The following is a 16148-nucleotide window of genomic DNA, read 5'->3' on the forward strand; positions in this document are numbered from 1 at the left end:
GAAAATAGAAACTATAACAGCCAAATATCAAATCAGCAACAAACTGACTTGGGCAGGTAACAGCACTGGGACTGTGTCATTAGCACAGTGATTGAAACTCACCCTGTGAGACTGGTAGGGCTAGTTTCACCCAGTTTGGCCTCTCCACCAATCACTGCTGTTCAAAGTTGCCTTCAAGCAGGTAAGGCCACTTACTGCCTTGTGCCGCTGCGCGACACTCCTTCTCTTCTATCAGAGTTAAAATGGCTGAGGTGCTTTTTGGGAAACGTACTGCTGTTCTCAGTAGAAACTGAAACACTGTGTGGATTTGACATTTAGCAGAGGCTGACTGAACAGGTATAGCTGAATGTTTTCTCGGGCTAAATTACACTAAAATAATCCAGGATGTCTTGTCATGAACGTTAACTTGGTTGTAAAAAGTTATTCAGAAATGTTTGTCAGATCAGTTTTTAGAACAACAAGACATAGCAGCAGCTTTTGGTTTTGTATGGTGCTGATGTAGTTATTGAAAAATATTATTTATGCTTTTATGAGTTAAGACAGGCAATTTGGATCAGTAGTGACAGTTTGGCGTGGCTCTTATTCCAGAACAATAAAAAAAATATCTTTCCTTTGTAAGTGGTGACAAATCCCAGGTATGTTACATCTTCACCTGCTGTACAGATTTCCCTTCTATGCAGTAATTCTGATGTAATAGATTAAAACTTGCTTGAACTTATTTTTAATATATTTTATATAGTTTTATATTGTTTTAATACAGGAAGATATATATTTCAACATTTTATACTCCTTGACTGAGTCAGAGCAGGATATAGCACACCATTCCTTACTTCTACATTTTCCTTCTCTTCTCAGGATGGAGGCCAAGAAGAAGACTTTCTGGGGGAATCTTCAGCTGAAGACAAAGTTATCCAACCTGAAGAAGCCAGGAAAAAAAGCTCTTGCCAAGCAGGGGAGAAATCTGGCGCATCGGCGCAGTATTTCTGTACCAGACCTGAGAGTGGTGCCAGGTGAAGCATTTTCTTCAGAGACTTCCTTATTGCCCACTGACTTTGATAGCATCTCCTTTGGTATGTCTCCCCGCATAAGTGATACTGATTCCACTGCAAGTGGCTCAGTCATCGACGGGTTGCCTTTCACAGAGAAAGAGAGTGATTTGGTCCCAAAGACTACATTCAAGGCTTCTAAGGATCATCCAGTAGCTTTTCCTCGAACCAGTCTACCATGCGAGTCCACGACCCTTTATGAGGAACCCAGTGATATGATTCATTCAGATTCAGAGAACAAGATGGACTGGACACCAGAAGTCTTGTATGCACAAGTGGATAAAAGAGCTAAGGGGAATGTCCAGAAATTTTCCTTTGACCCTGTTCCTGCACCACAAGTAAGAGACACGCAAGGTCCTTCACCAGGACTAGAGCTTGCAGATGGAGAGAGTCTCTCTGGTGAAGAGAAAGGGATTTCAGCTTCTCTTGCAGCAGCAATGGCCAGAGCAAGTTCACTGGGAGACCAAATGAAGCCACGCACCGAGAAGAAGGCCATCTCCTACGAGCAGCGAAAGCCATCATTTGAAAAGCTCACGCCATTATCAAGCAGAAGAAATGCTCTCCCTGGAACCCTTTTTCTGTCGCTTGATACTCCTGCAGAGAGTGCTGATGGGACCTCAGTGGACTCTGCCTGTGGCAGCCCCAGCGAGGAGCAAGTCAACCTGCCCTGGGCCGCAGATTCGGAAGAACTGGACCGCGAACTCTACCCTCCGTATGTGATCAGACAGTTCTCCGCAGAGGCGACTCTGTTTGAAGGAGCCCAGATGGGGGAGGCCCTGGAAGAACTAGAGGTCAGTTTTATTACAAGAGTTTAAACACAGAGGCTGCAATCGCTATTTGAAGCCTGCATGGGCTGTAGATTTATGTCATTAGAAATTTGTATTCCGATGTCATCCAGTAATTGCTATGACGGTGAAAAGGAGTCTGCACACTCACCAGAGACCTTATACATCTATAAACTGAGATGAAGCTATTAATCTCTTAGGCATTACATCAAAGTATGAGCTAATCTCTAGTGCCATAATAATTGGTCACAAGGAGGTTATATTCATTTTTATAATTTAGTATATTTTGATCAGATTCACTTGAATTTTTGCATGCTTTGATTTCACTTGCAAATAGTGTGGTATGGTTTTTCATATACTTGAGCTGTTGCAGTCTAATTCGCTGACTTATATGAAGTTGGCATTCCCTTTTTAAGTCTGAACATCAACTTTATGACAGTAACTATTTAGGAAACTGGTTGCAACCTTTGAAAATCATCCTTACAAAGTTGGTGTTAAATGTAAAGTGGGACATGACTTTCTTCGGGTCTTTGGTACAGTTAAAGCTCAGGCAGTTGCATTTTGTTTTGAGATGCCTCTTAGATATGGAAACCAATTGAAAACCAGTGTTACTAGTTGCACAAAAAGTGACACAAGGAACTGTATAAACATACAAAGAAGTTGACAACAACTCACTTTGTCAGACACTTGACACTAATTGCTCTTCAAAGTTGACTATTCAACGTTCAAAGTTGATTATTTGTTCATACAAAACTTTATCCATAGTTGTGAAATGGATTAACCCCCTTTTTTGCAATATAGCCATTGGTATCATGTGATGTGGAGCACAGTCTGCATACATAGATATCTCTAGATATGACTGTACCACGCAAAATGCACATAATCAGTTTGATAAAATATCATTTCAACCATTTTTTCTGCAGATGCCCAGTGAAGCGTGTGATTTCTTCGACGAAACTATGCAAGATCCTTTGGATGGCTTTGTGAGTGCTCGCTGGATGACTGTGCCCGTTGAGCTAAAACATGCATTTATCAAAAGAAAATGTATCAATGTGGTTTTTCCACTGCAGGGTATGCCAGGAGGGTCTGAGGTTCAAGTACCTGTCCCGTTCCAGAGATACCTCCTAAACATCACCTTGAAACAGGGGAAGAACCTGGTCATCAGAGACAAGCGCTCTGGTAGGTCAACAACCTGCAGGTCATGTATAAGTTTGAGGCCTTTCACAACCTGAAAGGCTAAGTACCTGCCTCTCTTAGCCCTATCAGCTGAGATCAGTGTTATCTTAACTGCAGGAGCCTTTGAATGAATCAGTACAGATCAAGAGATGCCAAGTTCTGTTACGTGCTAGAAATATGTAGTTCTTTGTATGTTGGCTTTTGGTAATGGTGAGCCCTTGATGAAGCACTGCATGTACACAGTGTGTATACATCTTGTTAATCTTCCTGTGTTTATGAACCAATCAAACAGCAGAATGTTGTGAATGGGAAATGTGCTATTGTGTATAAAGGCGAGATGAGATGTGTTCAGCTAATGCTTCTGTTTACTTGTGAGGATGATGTCCCTTGTCAAGTGGTGTATGTACAAAGAAAAAAATCAGAAGTATGCTGTCAGACCAGTATGACAAAAGACAGACTGGGACAAAGCAATCACTTCTCATTCCATGAAACCACTGGTGCTGTCACCTATTGAAACAGCTAATTATATAATGATAAGATTTAATTTTCTGCTAAATTTAATGGACAGAGCCTTTACCCTCACAGCTGATGAGTTTAAAAAAGCAAACAACAACAAAAAAACCAAAAACGAACCTGGTTTGGATTTATAAGAATAAAGTTTTTATCCATTAGCCCACTAATTCTCTTGTAAGTTAAGCATTTCAGGAAACAACCATTACTCTGTAAAATCATTTTTCTATTGCTTTTGACATGTATATTCTTCTTATTATTATCATTAGCTGACACATCCAGTTGTAAAATCAAGGATGAACTTGGAAAGATTGTTTCGATTTAAATTCATTTTAATGAGCTGATTTCCTTAACCGGAGCACATGTTGAGCAACAGATCAACAGTTGGTGCAAAATATAAATTTCTGTCCTCGTGACCCTTCCCGACACCCTGTGGAGATGACTTTGTGAAAGCAGCGACATCAAGTGGACATGAATTGAACTACACTATGCGACTAAATTATGTGTGGTCTCATTAAGTATGGTCATTTATTTATAAAATCTTTGGACAACAACAATTAGGTTTACTTAAAGTAAATGTTATTTCATTGCAAAAAGATCATTTCAAAGCCACATAAAAGACCTAGTTGAAAATGTAAACCCAAAGGCTGTTGTCGTTCCAAACACTGTTATACTAGCTGGAAAATCACTTCAAAGCAAATTTTTTTTTCTTTTACTAAAATGCTTAACAGTTGTTGTTTTTTTTACAGCATTGTAGTAGGACGCTCTCCAAACCTAGAGGCCTACTCCCTGCTAGTTGAGACCTTACTTTCACTGACAAGATGGCACCATGATGATGCAATCCCCACACGCCCCCTGTCTTTCCACTGTTTGCCCAACAATCAACTCTGTGCCAAAGGCTCACCAATGGCATACATTGTCATTACATATTCTGAAAGGACCCACACCACTGGCCCCCACTCCTTGGTTTTTGTTCTCCCCTTTTTTCCCCATTAATTTCCATCGTCACCGTTCTCAGTCATGCCAGAGCTTTTTTCCTTGCTAGCTGCCACATTCTCCTCCTGTCAAGTTGCCTGGAGGTTTCCCTGTCACAGGCTGGCAGGGTGGAGCTGCTGTGGGTCCTGCCTGCCTTTGCGAGATGTTCATTTGGAGTGGGGAGCTGACAGGCCTGACAGCCCATCCCCACAGGGCCTTTGTCATGTGATTCAAGCCTCCCTGCAGGCTCTCTCAAGCACCCCTTTATTCCCCTATACAAATGAAGGCATGGGACTGGCTTTCATTTTTTGGCCAATCTGCATGCAATTGCAGAAACAAAGAAGTCCCATACCCCCACCACACTCACAAACAGACTTTCTTAACAGGCTTGGGAGATTAACACTGGTTGCTTCTAGATTTTGGTTTCTGGTTGCCTCATGCTGGCGAGTGTTTCTACTCTTTCACAATTAAACAGCTACATCCCTCTGTTTTTGCCATGTGTGCGGTGTGCCGCCTCCTCACATATTTCAGTCTCTCACACAAGCAGCATGGGGGAAGGGTGTGTATGTGTGTGTGTTTATGTAAGTGTACATTTCAGAAGTGATAATATGTTCCACACAATGTAAATATTGTTTGCATCAAATGATAATTTTTAATGGACTGCAATGAAAGCCATGCTTTTACACTTCGATTATACTGTATGTTAACATTGTGTTTCTGATTTGTTCTTTTTTGTGTTGGACTTTAGGGACCAGTGATCCTTATGTGAAGTTCAAAGTTGATGGAAAAGTGTTCTATAAAAGCAAGGTGGTTTATAAAAACCTGAATCCAAAGTGGGCTGAGTCTTTCTCTCATCCTCTGCGAGATCGAGAGCACATTGTGGAAGTTCGAGTAAGAATTTTTTAAAATTGTGAATGCATTATTATCTGATGCAGAAACCCATCATTTCAGTTTACACTCTTTGTGATGTTCCTAATGTTGTTGCAGGTCTATGATAAAAATCGGACTGCTGATGACTTCATGGGTTCCAGTCTTATTCCTCTGAAAGATCTTGATCTGTACAAGTGAGAATATGTGTATATATATATTTTATACTTACAGTTAATCATAATGTTGTTCAGAAATGGCCATTTTGAATCTGTATTGCCTTTCTGCTGTTTAACAGAACCTATGAGCTGGAGTTGCATCTTCAAGATCCAAAAAGTAAAGAACAAGACATGGGAGTGATTAAGGTTGACGTCTGCTTGATGTTTAGAGATGCCACCATCAAACGAAGCCCTGTAAGAGTATTTGTGATATGACAAGTGTTTTTTGACGCAGGTATTTGCTTCGACGCTTTGAATTTTTTGTGCTGATTCTTGGAATCCTTTCCTTTTCCTAGAGATGGCCAGCAAAGAAGAATAAGGTATGGACTGTCCTATCGTTGCATTTACATTTTAATTTGACTTTCCAAATTGTATCCGGGGTGCCATGAGTATTCCTGCATTCGCCTTTGTCATTTACATGTTAGAGCTCATGGTTGCCCTGATGTAAAGCACTAGGGGGCAGTAGCTCACTGTGCAATGCTGCAACAAAGAATGAGGTGTACTCGGGCTTTTGTGTGTAACCTTGGTTTCAGCATAGCCTATTTCTTTTGTGGTTTTATGGTGAACCTTTTTTGCAATGCATATTATTTCCAGAGGTATCATTTGGTGTGAAAAAGTGTGGTACAATATAACATTCTGATCAAAACCAAAATAATAGTATTGACTGAATATGTTGTCATGAAAAAGCTCTTAGATGAGTATTATAGAGCAGTATTTGGTTTTGTAGTAAACAAAGTTCCATCTCTTTCTCAAGTGGCTTTCAATATATTGCAGCTGTAATTAGATTCAGAGTGAAATAGGAGGGTGGCTGTTTGGGACTCACACTGCAGTGAGTGGGTTTATATTCACACCTATGTAGTCACTACATCTGCCACTGTTCAGTCTCTTGATGGTCCAGTAGACAATCTCAATTTGAAATTAGATGACAAAGGAATGAAGCCATTTTCATACACATTGTAGGTTATCCACTACAGATGGTTAAAGATACTCAAAGGGAGACAAAAATGTGTGATGGGACTCTACACAATGTTCTGCTGCGTAAATCACAGTGCTAATTTAACAATGTAACAATGCCATTTTTTCCCATTTCATTTTTGACAAACATACAATATCTTATTGCATTTAACACCTATTCTGGAAGTGCTGAATACCAAGCTCTTGCGGCTCTACTCCCCCTCTTTCAGAACATCGTTTTTTCCCTCTGTGTTACCACCACAGAGACAGGGAATGGCAAGTGCTGAAGTAAAACTCTGCTGTGTGATAGTGTTTCAAACAGGAGGGGGGCGTATGGTAGAAGTGGGAGGGGAGGGGAGGGGGGCTCTGCTGTTCAAGGCATGTTGCCAGTGTGGGATGCCTAAGATCGGCAAGGCTGATAATTCCCAGGCATAGCGGGCAATAACCCAGATGTTAGGATGTAATATCACAGCTGTGGATGGACAGTGCTGAGGTACTAGCCAAATGGTCCTGGGTCTGAGCTCATCGTGCTTGTCCCCATGCTGTCCCACCATATGGAAGCAATCGCACAGCCCTTTTAGGACCAGGAATAGATTCTCTTTAGGGGCCACTTACAGTTAAGTGGAATTGTTTTATTGGCCGCTGAGATAGAAATGTGTCCAAGATAAACACTTGGGATGACTTGGCTGAGGCCTGTTTTATATCGCTCCTCCACTCCCTCTGTTCCTCTTCTTTTGAAGGGGCTGATATTTATAGGGCCGTGCCTGTGGTATTCCATGTTAATTCAGGTCCCTGAAATGTGCTTTGATCCCCTTCGGATTGGGTGGCAATGTGGGTTGTGACCCTTTAGTGAGGAGGAGGGGCCGGAGTGGCAGGGGAGTTGTAGTGGGGCTGTTTGAAGCAGCGTCGCTGGGGCAGCTGAAGGAGCTAGGCAATCAAAGAGGCTACAGCAGATTACGGTCCTGCTCTTTAATTACAGTCAGCCCTACACAACCTCTCTGCTGTTTGTTTTTACAGCCCTGGCCTATCACCGCATGGCCTCACGGGAACTCTTACATGGAAACATATCAAGGCCTCTCTTTCTCACTCCCTCTGTGACACGCGGCAGGAGCAGTGGATTATTTGCTGTGCTTGTCCTTGATTTCCGAAGTTCTTGAATGCACAACATCTTTTTGGTTTCATATCTTTCCATTAGTGCAAAAGATTTGTTATTTTTCTGGTCAAATAAAAATTGAGCAGTGTTTCCAGCATGCGGTAAACTCTGATGCTGGCCATACATACTGCATGTATGCATAATTTGCTGATGAGAGAGCTGTGGGGTTTGCATCATTACTCACTGCTGCCTGCTGTCTCTGGTGCAGTATGCCAAGTGTCCTGCCTCCCCACACTCAGTCTGGGAGCCAGTGATGAGTGGGACTGTCACAGCCAGGGACATCTGGCTGCTTGCTGACGTCCCTCTCTTCCTCTCTCTCCAGGAGCCTCCATGGTGTGGCTTGCCTGTCAGTAGAGATGTGCTAATGTGCTCCAACAGAGATGTGCTATATAGTGTAAACCTTTGTCCTAGTTTCATGCACTCTGTGAACATGATGAGGTGCCAGGCTAAGGCAGGAGCAGGTAAACAGAGGGGAACACACAGAGCCTCCACACACAGTGCTTTGGGGAAAAAAAAAAAACAATGACAAAAATACTGTCAATTGTTTGTATGTATTTTTACCCAGCAGCATAATCAACCTGCAACACCCACATCGCCGAAGAACCAGCTGAAGAACCAGATGTGGACTGGGTTGATCCGTATCACCTTGGTGGAGGGACAAGACCTGCCACAGTATGGCCAAGGCGACATTTATGTCCGCTTTCGCTTCGGTGATCAGAAGTACAAGAGCAAGGTTGGATTTGTTTTATAAAAGCCTTTTCTCTTCCCACTTCTCCTACACTTCCTTCTTCGTGCTGCTCTGTCTCTTTAAACTCTGCTTTTTATACTTCAAGTGTTTCTTCCCAGCCCCTATCTCTTACTTCCCTGCTTCTTTCTCTCAGCAGGTGCCTGTCAGTGACTCACCTCCACCTTGGCTCACCGGGCCATGGCGGAGGCAGCTCATTAGACTGGGCCAGGCTGCCACTCACTCCTCCCTGTGCTTCAGGAGCTGGGCTTCATTGCCTTCATTTGCATACCCAGCATGCCCTGTTCATCTACCTGTACTTGTTGGCCTCCCCCTGATGATTCTATGGTGCACTTGTCTTGTGTTGTCGTGTCATTTCTTTGTAAACCTCTCTGCTTTCCTCTCTGCTTGTTTGTTTGTTGAACAAAGCTGATTCTAATTGGAAGCTGTCAGTGTTTACAATCCCAGAGTGGCTACTGAGGTGTACACATACAAGCACACACAAATAGAGACACATCCACCCAACACACCTCTCTTTCTCCTCTCCTGCCTTGCTCTGGTTGGATTGAATTAAGATTTAATCCACCTGTCATGCAGGTGCGGCTCAGTCTGATCATGCATTAAAGCAGACATTGCATCAAAATGTGTGAGTGTGCGTGTTTCTGCGTTGCTGTATCAATTGAATCAGTGTCTTTACTGCCCTCAGAACCTTTGTATTCAGGCCAATCCCCAGTGGAGAGAGCAGTTTGACTTCAGTCAGTTTGAAGATACCCAGGAACCTCTGCAGGTGGAGGTGTGCTCAAAGAGAGGGAGAAAGGCTGAGGAGTCGTGGGGAATGTGAGTATTTCCTGATGGGCAGTGTTATTTTCGCTCACATTGGCTCCTTCACAGACCGAGTTGGCCTTATGTGATTGAATGGAACAATTTTCCTTTTTTGTCTCAGGTTTGAGATTGACCTATCAGGAATTTCCCCTAATGAGAAGCAGCTCTACACTCATGCGCTGGACCCAGGAAAGGGCAGGCTAGTGTTTCTGGTCACCCTGAGACCCTGCTGGGGAATCTCCATGTCTGACATAGGGGCAGCTCCCTTGGATAAGACTGTTGAGAAAGACACAATAATTGAGAAGTTTGTAAGTCTGTTTTTTGTTATATGGTGCGATCCTACTTCCACTTACGGTTTTAGAGTAAGAGCTACAAATATATGTTTTGTGAACTGCCTGTCAACACACAAATTAATACTATTAAAATCATTCTTTTATACGCCGTGTTTCTTAGCCATGCCGAAAAATTTGCTTTTAATCATATTAATTTTTGCAGAGCTTGAAAAACTCACACAAATGTGTCGGAGAGGTCGGTTTCCTTCAGGTCAAGGTCATAAAGGCAAATGATCTTCCTGCAACAGATCTCAATGGTAATCCTGAACAACAATCCATTACTTTGTTTCCCATTCTCATGATCGTGACCTTTTTTTTAAAATTTATTTTATTTTTTTTTCACTTGCAGGGAAAAGCAACCCGTTATGTGTCATTGAGCTTGGTAACAGCAAACTTCAAACACACACAATCTCCAAGACTGCCAATCCAGAGTGGAACAAAGCCGTTACATTGTAAGTAAGAGAATGAGAGAAAAATCACAACAGCTGTTTGTCCTGTATAGAGTTGTATTAATAATATTTGTATAACTCTTTTGTGGTAGGCCAATTAAAGACATCCATGATGTGCTAGAGCTGACTGTCCTTGATGAAAATGGAGACAAAACCCGAAATTTTTTGGGGAAAGTGGTCATTCCTTTACTGAGTGTAAGATTAGTTCACCTGTGAAGCTCCCACATACCTCTGATATACCAAAGATAAATTGAGTGTCAAGTATGATCGTGGCAATATTTTGTTTTTAAATTATTAAAGGTTCAGAATGGGCAGCAGATATGTCTGTTCTTGAAGAAAGAAAACTTGGGAAGCGCATCCAAAGGAACCATCACACTGGTGTTGGATGTTATCTACAATAAAGTAAGGCTCAAACTGACTGGGGTCAAGTTTATGCTGATAACATGGATCATATAGTATGAACTCAAATCCATTGTGAAATTGCAGTATTGTATTTTCTTTCTTTCGCTTTTCCAGGTCAGAGCTGGTGTCAGAACCTTCCAACCGAAGGAGGCCAAATTAATGGAGCAAAACCTGAAATTCTCCAAAAAGGTTGTCTTTATTGATGTTTTTCAACAGAATTTGGCAGTTAGAGCTAAAATGCTTGCTAGAATGTTCCCCTCACCTTACACTAATAAAGTGGCCACAACAAAGCTACACACGGTCACAGTTTGGATCACTCATAGTCAAGCTAATGAGTCTAATTGGTTTTAAACGTCTAACTTCACAAGTAGCAAATAATGGATTGTAAAGCTGATTCAACCTCATAGCGAAGTCATAAAAATTATGTCCAGTATCAATTGATACTAACCACTGTTTTGTTCCAATTATTTCCCATTAGGTTCTTGCCCGGAATATATATCGGGTTCGAAAAATCAGCACAGCAGTTCTGTACACGTTACAGTACATTAAAAGCTGTTTTCAATGGGAGAGCACGCAACGGAGTCTAATAGCCTTTCTGGTAAGTCATTGCCTCACGTTAATGAACTCTCTTTAAGCCTTGGGGCGAACAAGTTTTGTCCCATTTCACTGGAGCCCAGTTTTAACTCTTTCATTTTATGTGAGTTAGATGTTGAAGAGAATCTTCGGTTTAGCCATTTTCCCCCTCTGTTAGTCTTTTTCCCATGAAAAACAATGACTGCCTTCTGTTTTTATCCCATGTGTATGTGATGGATGTGTTTTATCCTTTAAATCAAACCCCACTTGGCTTTCCTTCAGTTCTGATGACATTAGAGTGTATTTGAAGGAATGGGGTTTAGGCGTTTGTACATCTGACTTCTTAGCAAAGCCTCCTAACCCGGGGGACGGTGTAAGGAGGATCACAGTCTCAGCTTCCTTGGGTGTAGGAGTGACAGTCTGCCTCCGAGAATTTGAACCTTGTTTAAATGTCTCTGTTTAGCTGTTTTTAATGAGGGTATGTGATCTAAGGTCCTAAGCTTAAATAATCTTAAATCACCCTGTGAATCCCCCTCAGTACAGCACATGTAATGTCATGATTAAGAGAGTACACTTGCTATGAAAGCCCTGCCAGCACCGTGTCAGGGTGAGGAAGCGGTCACAGACAGGGTGTGTGAACAACTCTCCTTTCACTGCCTTTCTTCTGTCTCCGCTGTCTCAGGATGACATGCAATTCATACCTGGTGTATTCTATAAGCCCTTCTCAGTGATCCTGAGGTGCAAATCCCCCCAGGCAATGGCCAGGCTCAATGTATCACAGCCTTTAGAACAGCACGGCACACAGACAGGCAGGCGGACACACAGACAGGAAGACAGAGAACAATGCAGGCGATTGTATAAGGATAGAGTGGGAGGCACGCCGCTATCTGGGAAAGAAAGTTGGAGCGCTGAAAGAGGAAGACAGTTGAGTAAGAGCGCAGTCTATGAAGGTAGATAGCAAGAGACTTGGAGGCAGGGATATGGGCAGGAGGACAGGCAGGCTGACAGGGGACAGGTCAGCGGGATGGGGCCATCTTCTTCTACCTATAATTAGATCCTCCGCAGGCGATGGTAGTGTGTGGTGGCACACTCTAATCTTTCATTTCCACTTCTACTCCACCTGCTGTTTAGGGGTGCAGCACACAAATAGAGATTGTAGAATGAAAGACTTGCACACTCACAGTTTTCATCATGATCATCATTGTTACTGTAGTGTAGTGCTTCTCAGTCTTATTTTTGTCAGTTGTGTGTCACCTGCACCCCGACAGTGAAAGGGAAATGCTTGTGACATTTGGCGTAGCCGCTTTGTCCTTTTATTTGAAACAACTGCTCTGTTTTCAGACACTAACACCAACATAGTGGTTGATATTTTTAAAGGCAGACTGTAGCAGAATAGTCAGAGTACGCCTTTGTCTGCAATGGGGTGTGCTTCAAATAGTCTAAGTGTCGAAGGTGCGCGGTGAGGATTGCCCAAACAAAGTGAATCTGCCACTGCGCATTCATCACCCACTCACCAGCAGACTACCGAGTTCAACGAGTGAAAAGTTGTTATTTATTTTTTTTTTTTTCAATGGTTTATTATATTCTCAACGAGCTAGAAGCACAGTGAAACATGCAAATCACATGTAAATATTGCATGTAATTGCTATTAACAGGAAAAACTCTGAACTTAAACTACTGTCTGACAGTCAGTGAGGGCAACAGCGTGGTCTCGACTGGCTGTCATTACAAGCCGAGTGCCATGCCACTTTCCACACTTGTGCCCCTGCCCACTCCAAGGCCAGGCCCTGTACAGTCCCACCTCCTCCTCCAAGTCATCATTTGCAATTAAGTTAGTGTTCGGAGCTGTCTAAAGCAGCATGCCACCATGTGCCTTAATGAAAGCAGCTCCCACTCCTATCTTTATATCTTTAGGCAGTGGTAATAAGGTAACTGATTCAGACATTGACAGATGGCCTCTGCTTGCCTCTCAGATGTGCATAATTATACCACTAGTGTCTGCTCTTTTCCACAGTGGCAGGCAGCGCAGGGCTTCTCAGGGTATGCCGGTAGGAAATGCTGCAGCGGTGGGTCTAGCTTTAATATACATTAAAATACATTATTTATCAAGCAGGCAGACCAGTCTTAGCCTTTTACACCATATACATCCTGTAATGCATTACCGCTGTTGTGGTTTCTACTGGGACTGCGGGATGCTCGTGTAGTGCTTTACCAGGAATGCTTAGCCATTATATCACTCAGTCCCGTAGGCCAATTTTTTGACCTCCACACAGCATGGATTCTACATTTCTATCCTGTTTATGTAGATTCATGTATGTATTATGAAGTGGTTGTTGGTGTGCGGTGTGTAAGGTATTCAAATTTTGCATGAGGGATCACCACTGTGGTTCGCATTAGTGAATGGCAATGTGGGAAAAAAAAAGAGGGTCTTTTTTTGTTGTTGTTGTTGCTGTTCTGAAGAAGCCTTCTTGTTTTGTTCATACTAAAATAACTTTTCCTCCACAAATGGCAATCAGAAAACTGCACGCACAGGAATATATAAATTGAGCATTTGCAGATTGATGGGTGATTTACTTTTTATACTACTGAGCCTTTTTGTGTGAGAGAAAACTGTGGGTAATGGAGAGTCTTGCAGTATTGTAACTTTGCAAGTGCAGGAGGTTGTTTGTTTTGCCTGCGCAACCTCATCAGCATTGTATATACTGTTTGAAGTTGCTTTCGATTTTCCCCCAAATGGTTGCAGTTTTAAAATAGTCTAAATAGGTAATGTAACATAAAAAACAAACAAACAAACAAACAAACAAAAAAGAACGGAAAAGAAAAAAAATTCTCCTGCATTTAAAAAAGTTCTGGCAAATCTTCAGAAACATTTTCATTAGTCAAAACAAATACAAACAAGAAATTTAGATTATTTTTTTTTCTCTTCTGCTTGTTTATGCTACAGTAATGAGTCTAGGATCTGTGCTTTTCAAGAGTTTAACAACAGCATGTTCCTGTCTGAGAGAGAGAAAATGTGACAGCTAAAATCTTCATAAAATAACGGCCTTTAGATGTGTTTTTCACTAAGACTGAGCGAGATGAATGTGCTATACATCAGCAGTGACTGCAAAGGGGGTCACCGAGAGTTCTTAGGTGTACACAAGAATACGACCTGTAGATGGAGCTACAGCACTGCTGGAAATATGAATGAAGGTGCTAAGGAGATCATTTACTTTTCCCAACAGGAGCCATTCGTGGGAACAACTTGGAGTGAAATCCTCAGTTCTGTGCATTAGAAGAGAAACAAGTTTTCTTCCATTAAAAAAAAAAAAAGAAGAGAAGCTAAATGAGCATGTATTATCCAGCCAAATTAATCTGTTTCAGAAGTTTAAAGTTGAGAACAATTTTGATTTAGATGAAATGGATGAAAAAAGAAAAGAAAAAAAGATCATTTACACTTGAAAGCTGATTTTGAGCTTTGCTGTCATTAGTCCGCTTTAAGTATTTAAGTAGAATTAATATTCTAACATATGAGGTACCTCATCTGTCAGGAGTTTAACTAGAAAGAAGCCTGTATACCTTATGTGAGTATTTCTTTTTGACACTGCCAGGCAGCAAACGCTTTAGACATCATTTGACAGCCTGTGAAATGCTGATTGCTCCACATCACACACTGTAAAGATGGCATTTGATGAATGTTTGATGCGGTGCAGCTGTAAACACACTTGGCAGCTGCAATGGGTGCTTTTTTTGGGGGCTGATAGAATCACCATCTCCCCAGATGAGGGCAGGACAGGGTCAGATCGGGCTCCAGAGGTCTCAGGAGACCACCTGTGTAGAGCCACACCAGTCGGGGCCATTAACCAGAACACCAGCCCAGCCGAGATCAAAGCTATAATCAGAGTTGTCATAATTGTTCTTGTTAACACTGTCCCTGAAAATGAGACGCTTTGTGAGTCTTGGATCTGCCCATTTCTGGTTTACTGCATTGCAGTGCGGCCGAGCTTTTGTGAGAACAGCGAGAGGACTGTGCGAGCCTGTGAATTGTCTCCTTGTTTCTGCTTTGCATCTGTTTTCTCTCTGTTTGAAAAAGTTGGAGGCCTTGAAGGAGTGGGTTTCTTCAGTCTCATGGGGGTTACACTCTCCATCGCCATGGCTGTGGGAGTTCTCACAGGCTGTACAGTGGGAAAGTGTCTGGTAGGGAAAAAATGATGGCACTGATGGCGATCTGCGGATTCACGGTTCTGAGTCTGAGATCTATTAATTATTAAATGATAGGCTATGACTACTTGCAAGCTGCTCAGCAGTGCCTCCTGATTTCACACAGTATTATTATTTAGCTGCCCTGAATGGATTTCTGTCAGTTGACAGCTCTTCAAGCTGGCTGAATGCAATGTGTAACCTTGAAACGTGCCTCCTTAATAAGCTTTCACTGTTAATATTCACTTCATTAGGACTGTGAAATTGTTCCCACTTTGATTTGTTTCAGGACATGGATTTGAGTTTTGAGTGCACATTTTATTCAATTTAAACTTAAAAAAAAAAAAATCCTCGTTATTCTTTATGATTATTAAACAGCATAAAGCAACCTTTAAAGTGAACAAGTGACAAGTGTGGTCAGATTAATATTTGCTGGCTGCACTAAATAAACATGTTGACACCTGAGGTGCCACGGCTTTATCTGTGCATCTGTTGTACTTTGTTGTTATATATTATGCGTGGTCCCAGCCTCGATGAAGTGTGCTCTGCGTTTAACCCCATTGTGTGTGCTGTATCATAATGACTGCCTTTAACATACTCACCACCTTCGTAGTCACAGAGGACACCACTCCCCAGGCAGCTGAGGCAGCGACCTGTCCGCCCCTGTGTGTGGCTGTTCCGGGGTCAGTCTCGGCCCCGTTGCTTTAACGTGTGTGTGAGCTGAGCTGACAGGCAGAGAGATACCATGCCACTCCCTCCCCACCTCCTCAGGGGAAAAGGCTCACATGGCAGATCTGTCACCCAGGAGGTCGCTCAGTGTTAACGCCCCCGACACGGATTAAACACTAGTGGCCAGTGCCGGAGTGCAGGGTCAGTGTAGCCACCACTGACAGCACCATAGGGCCCCTGCTGACTGCCCTGCTGACTGCCCTGCTTCAGCTTCGAACTGGTGCTGCTCTGGCCCTGGCATGTAGACAGGCGGG

General features: G+C 42.5%; 1 protein-coding gene across 2 annotated transcripts in view; it reads left to right on the forward strand.

Annotated features, from left to right (window-relative positions):
- Positions 1 to 212: 212 nt before the first annotated feature.
- Positions 213 to 16148, forward strand: part of mctp2a (multiple C2 domains, transmembrane 2a) — a 31571-nt gene continuing 15635 nt past the window's right edge. The window contains exons 1-17 of one of the 2 annotated variants that reach the window (XM_029522133.1): positions 213 to 336; positions 856 to 1837; positions 2755 to 2814; positions 2902 to 3010; positions 5241 to 5383; positions 5480 to 5556; positions 5658 to 5772; positions 5874 to 5897; positions 8253 to 8417; positions 9115 to 9245; positions 9352 to 9538; positions 9726 to 9819; positions 9912 to 10014; positions 10104 to 10206; positions 10312 to 10413; positions 10528 to 10602; positions 10892 to 11011. In XM_029522133.1, coding sequence (XP_029377993.1) covers positions 857 to 1837; positions 2755 to 2814; positions 2902 to 3010; positions 5241 to 5383; positions 5480 to 5556; positions 5658 to 5772; positions 5874 to 5897; positions 8253 to 8417; positions 9115 to 9245; positions 9352 to 9538; positions 9726 to 9819; positions 9912 to 10014; positions 10104 to 10206; positions 10312 to 10413; positions 10528 to 10602; positions 10892 to 11011 — 2589 coding nt within the window. In that variant the 5' untranslated portion in view covers positions 213 to 336; position 856. Of the gene's footprint in view, positions 337 to 855; positions 1838 to 2754; positions 2815 to 2901; positions 3011 to 5240; positions 5384 to 5479; positions 5557 to 5657; positions 5773 to 5873; positions 5898 to 8249; positions 8418 to 9114; positions 9246 to 9351; positions 9539 to 9725; positions 9820 to 9911; positions 10015 to 10103; positions 10207 to 10311; positions 10414 to 10527; positions 10603 to 10891; positions 11012 to 16148 lie in introns of those variants that run through there. The other variant, XM_029522134.1, reaches the window with a different exon arrangement.

This window comes from Echeneis naucrates, chromosome 16 (assembly GCF_900963305.1).
Source record: "Echeneis naucrates chromosome 16, fEcheNa1.1, whole genome shotgun sequence".
Classification (NCBI taxonomy): domain Eukaryota; kingdom Metazoa; phylum Chordata; class Actinopteri; order Carangiformes; family Echeneidae; genus Echeneis; species Echeneis naucrates.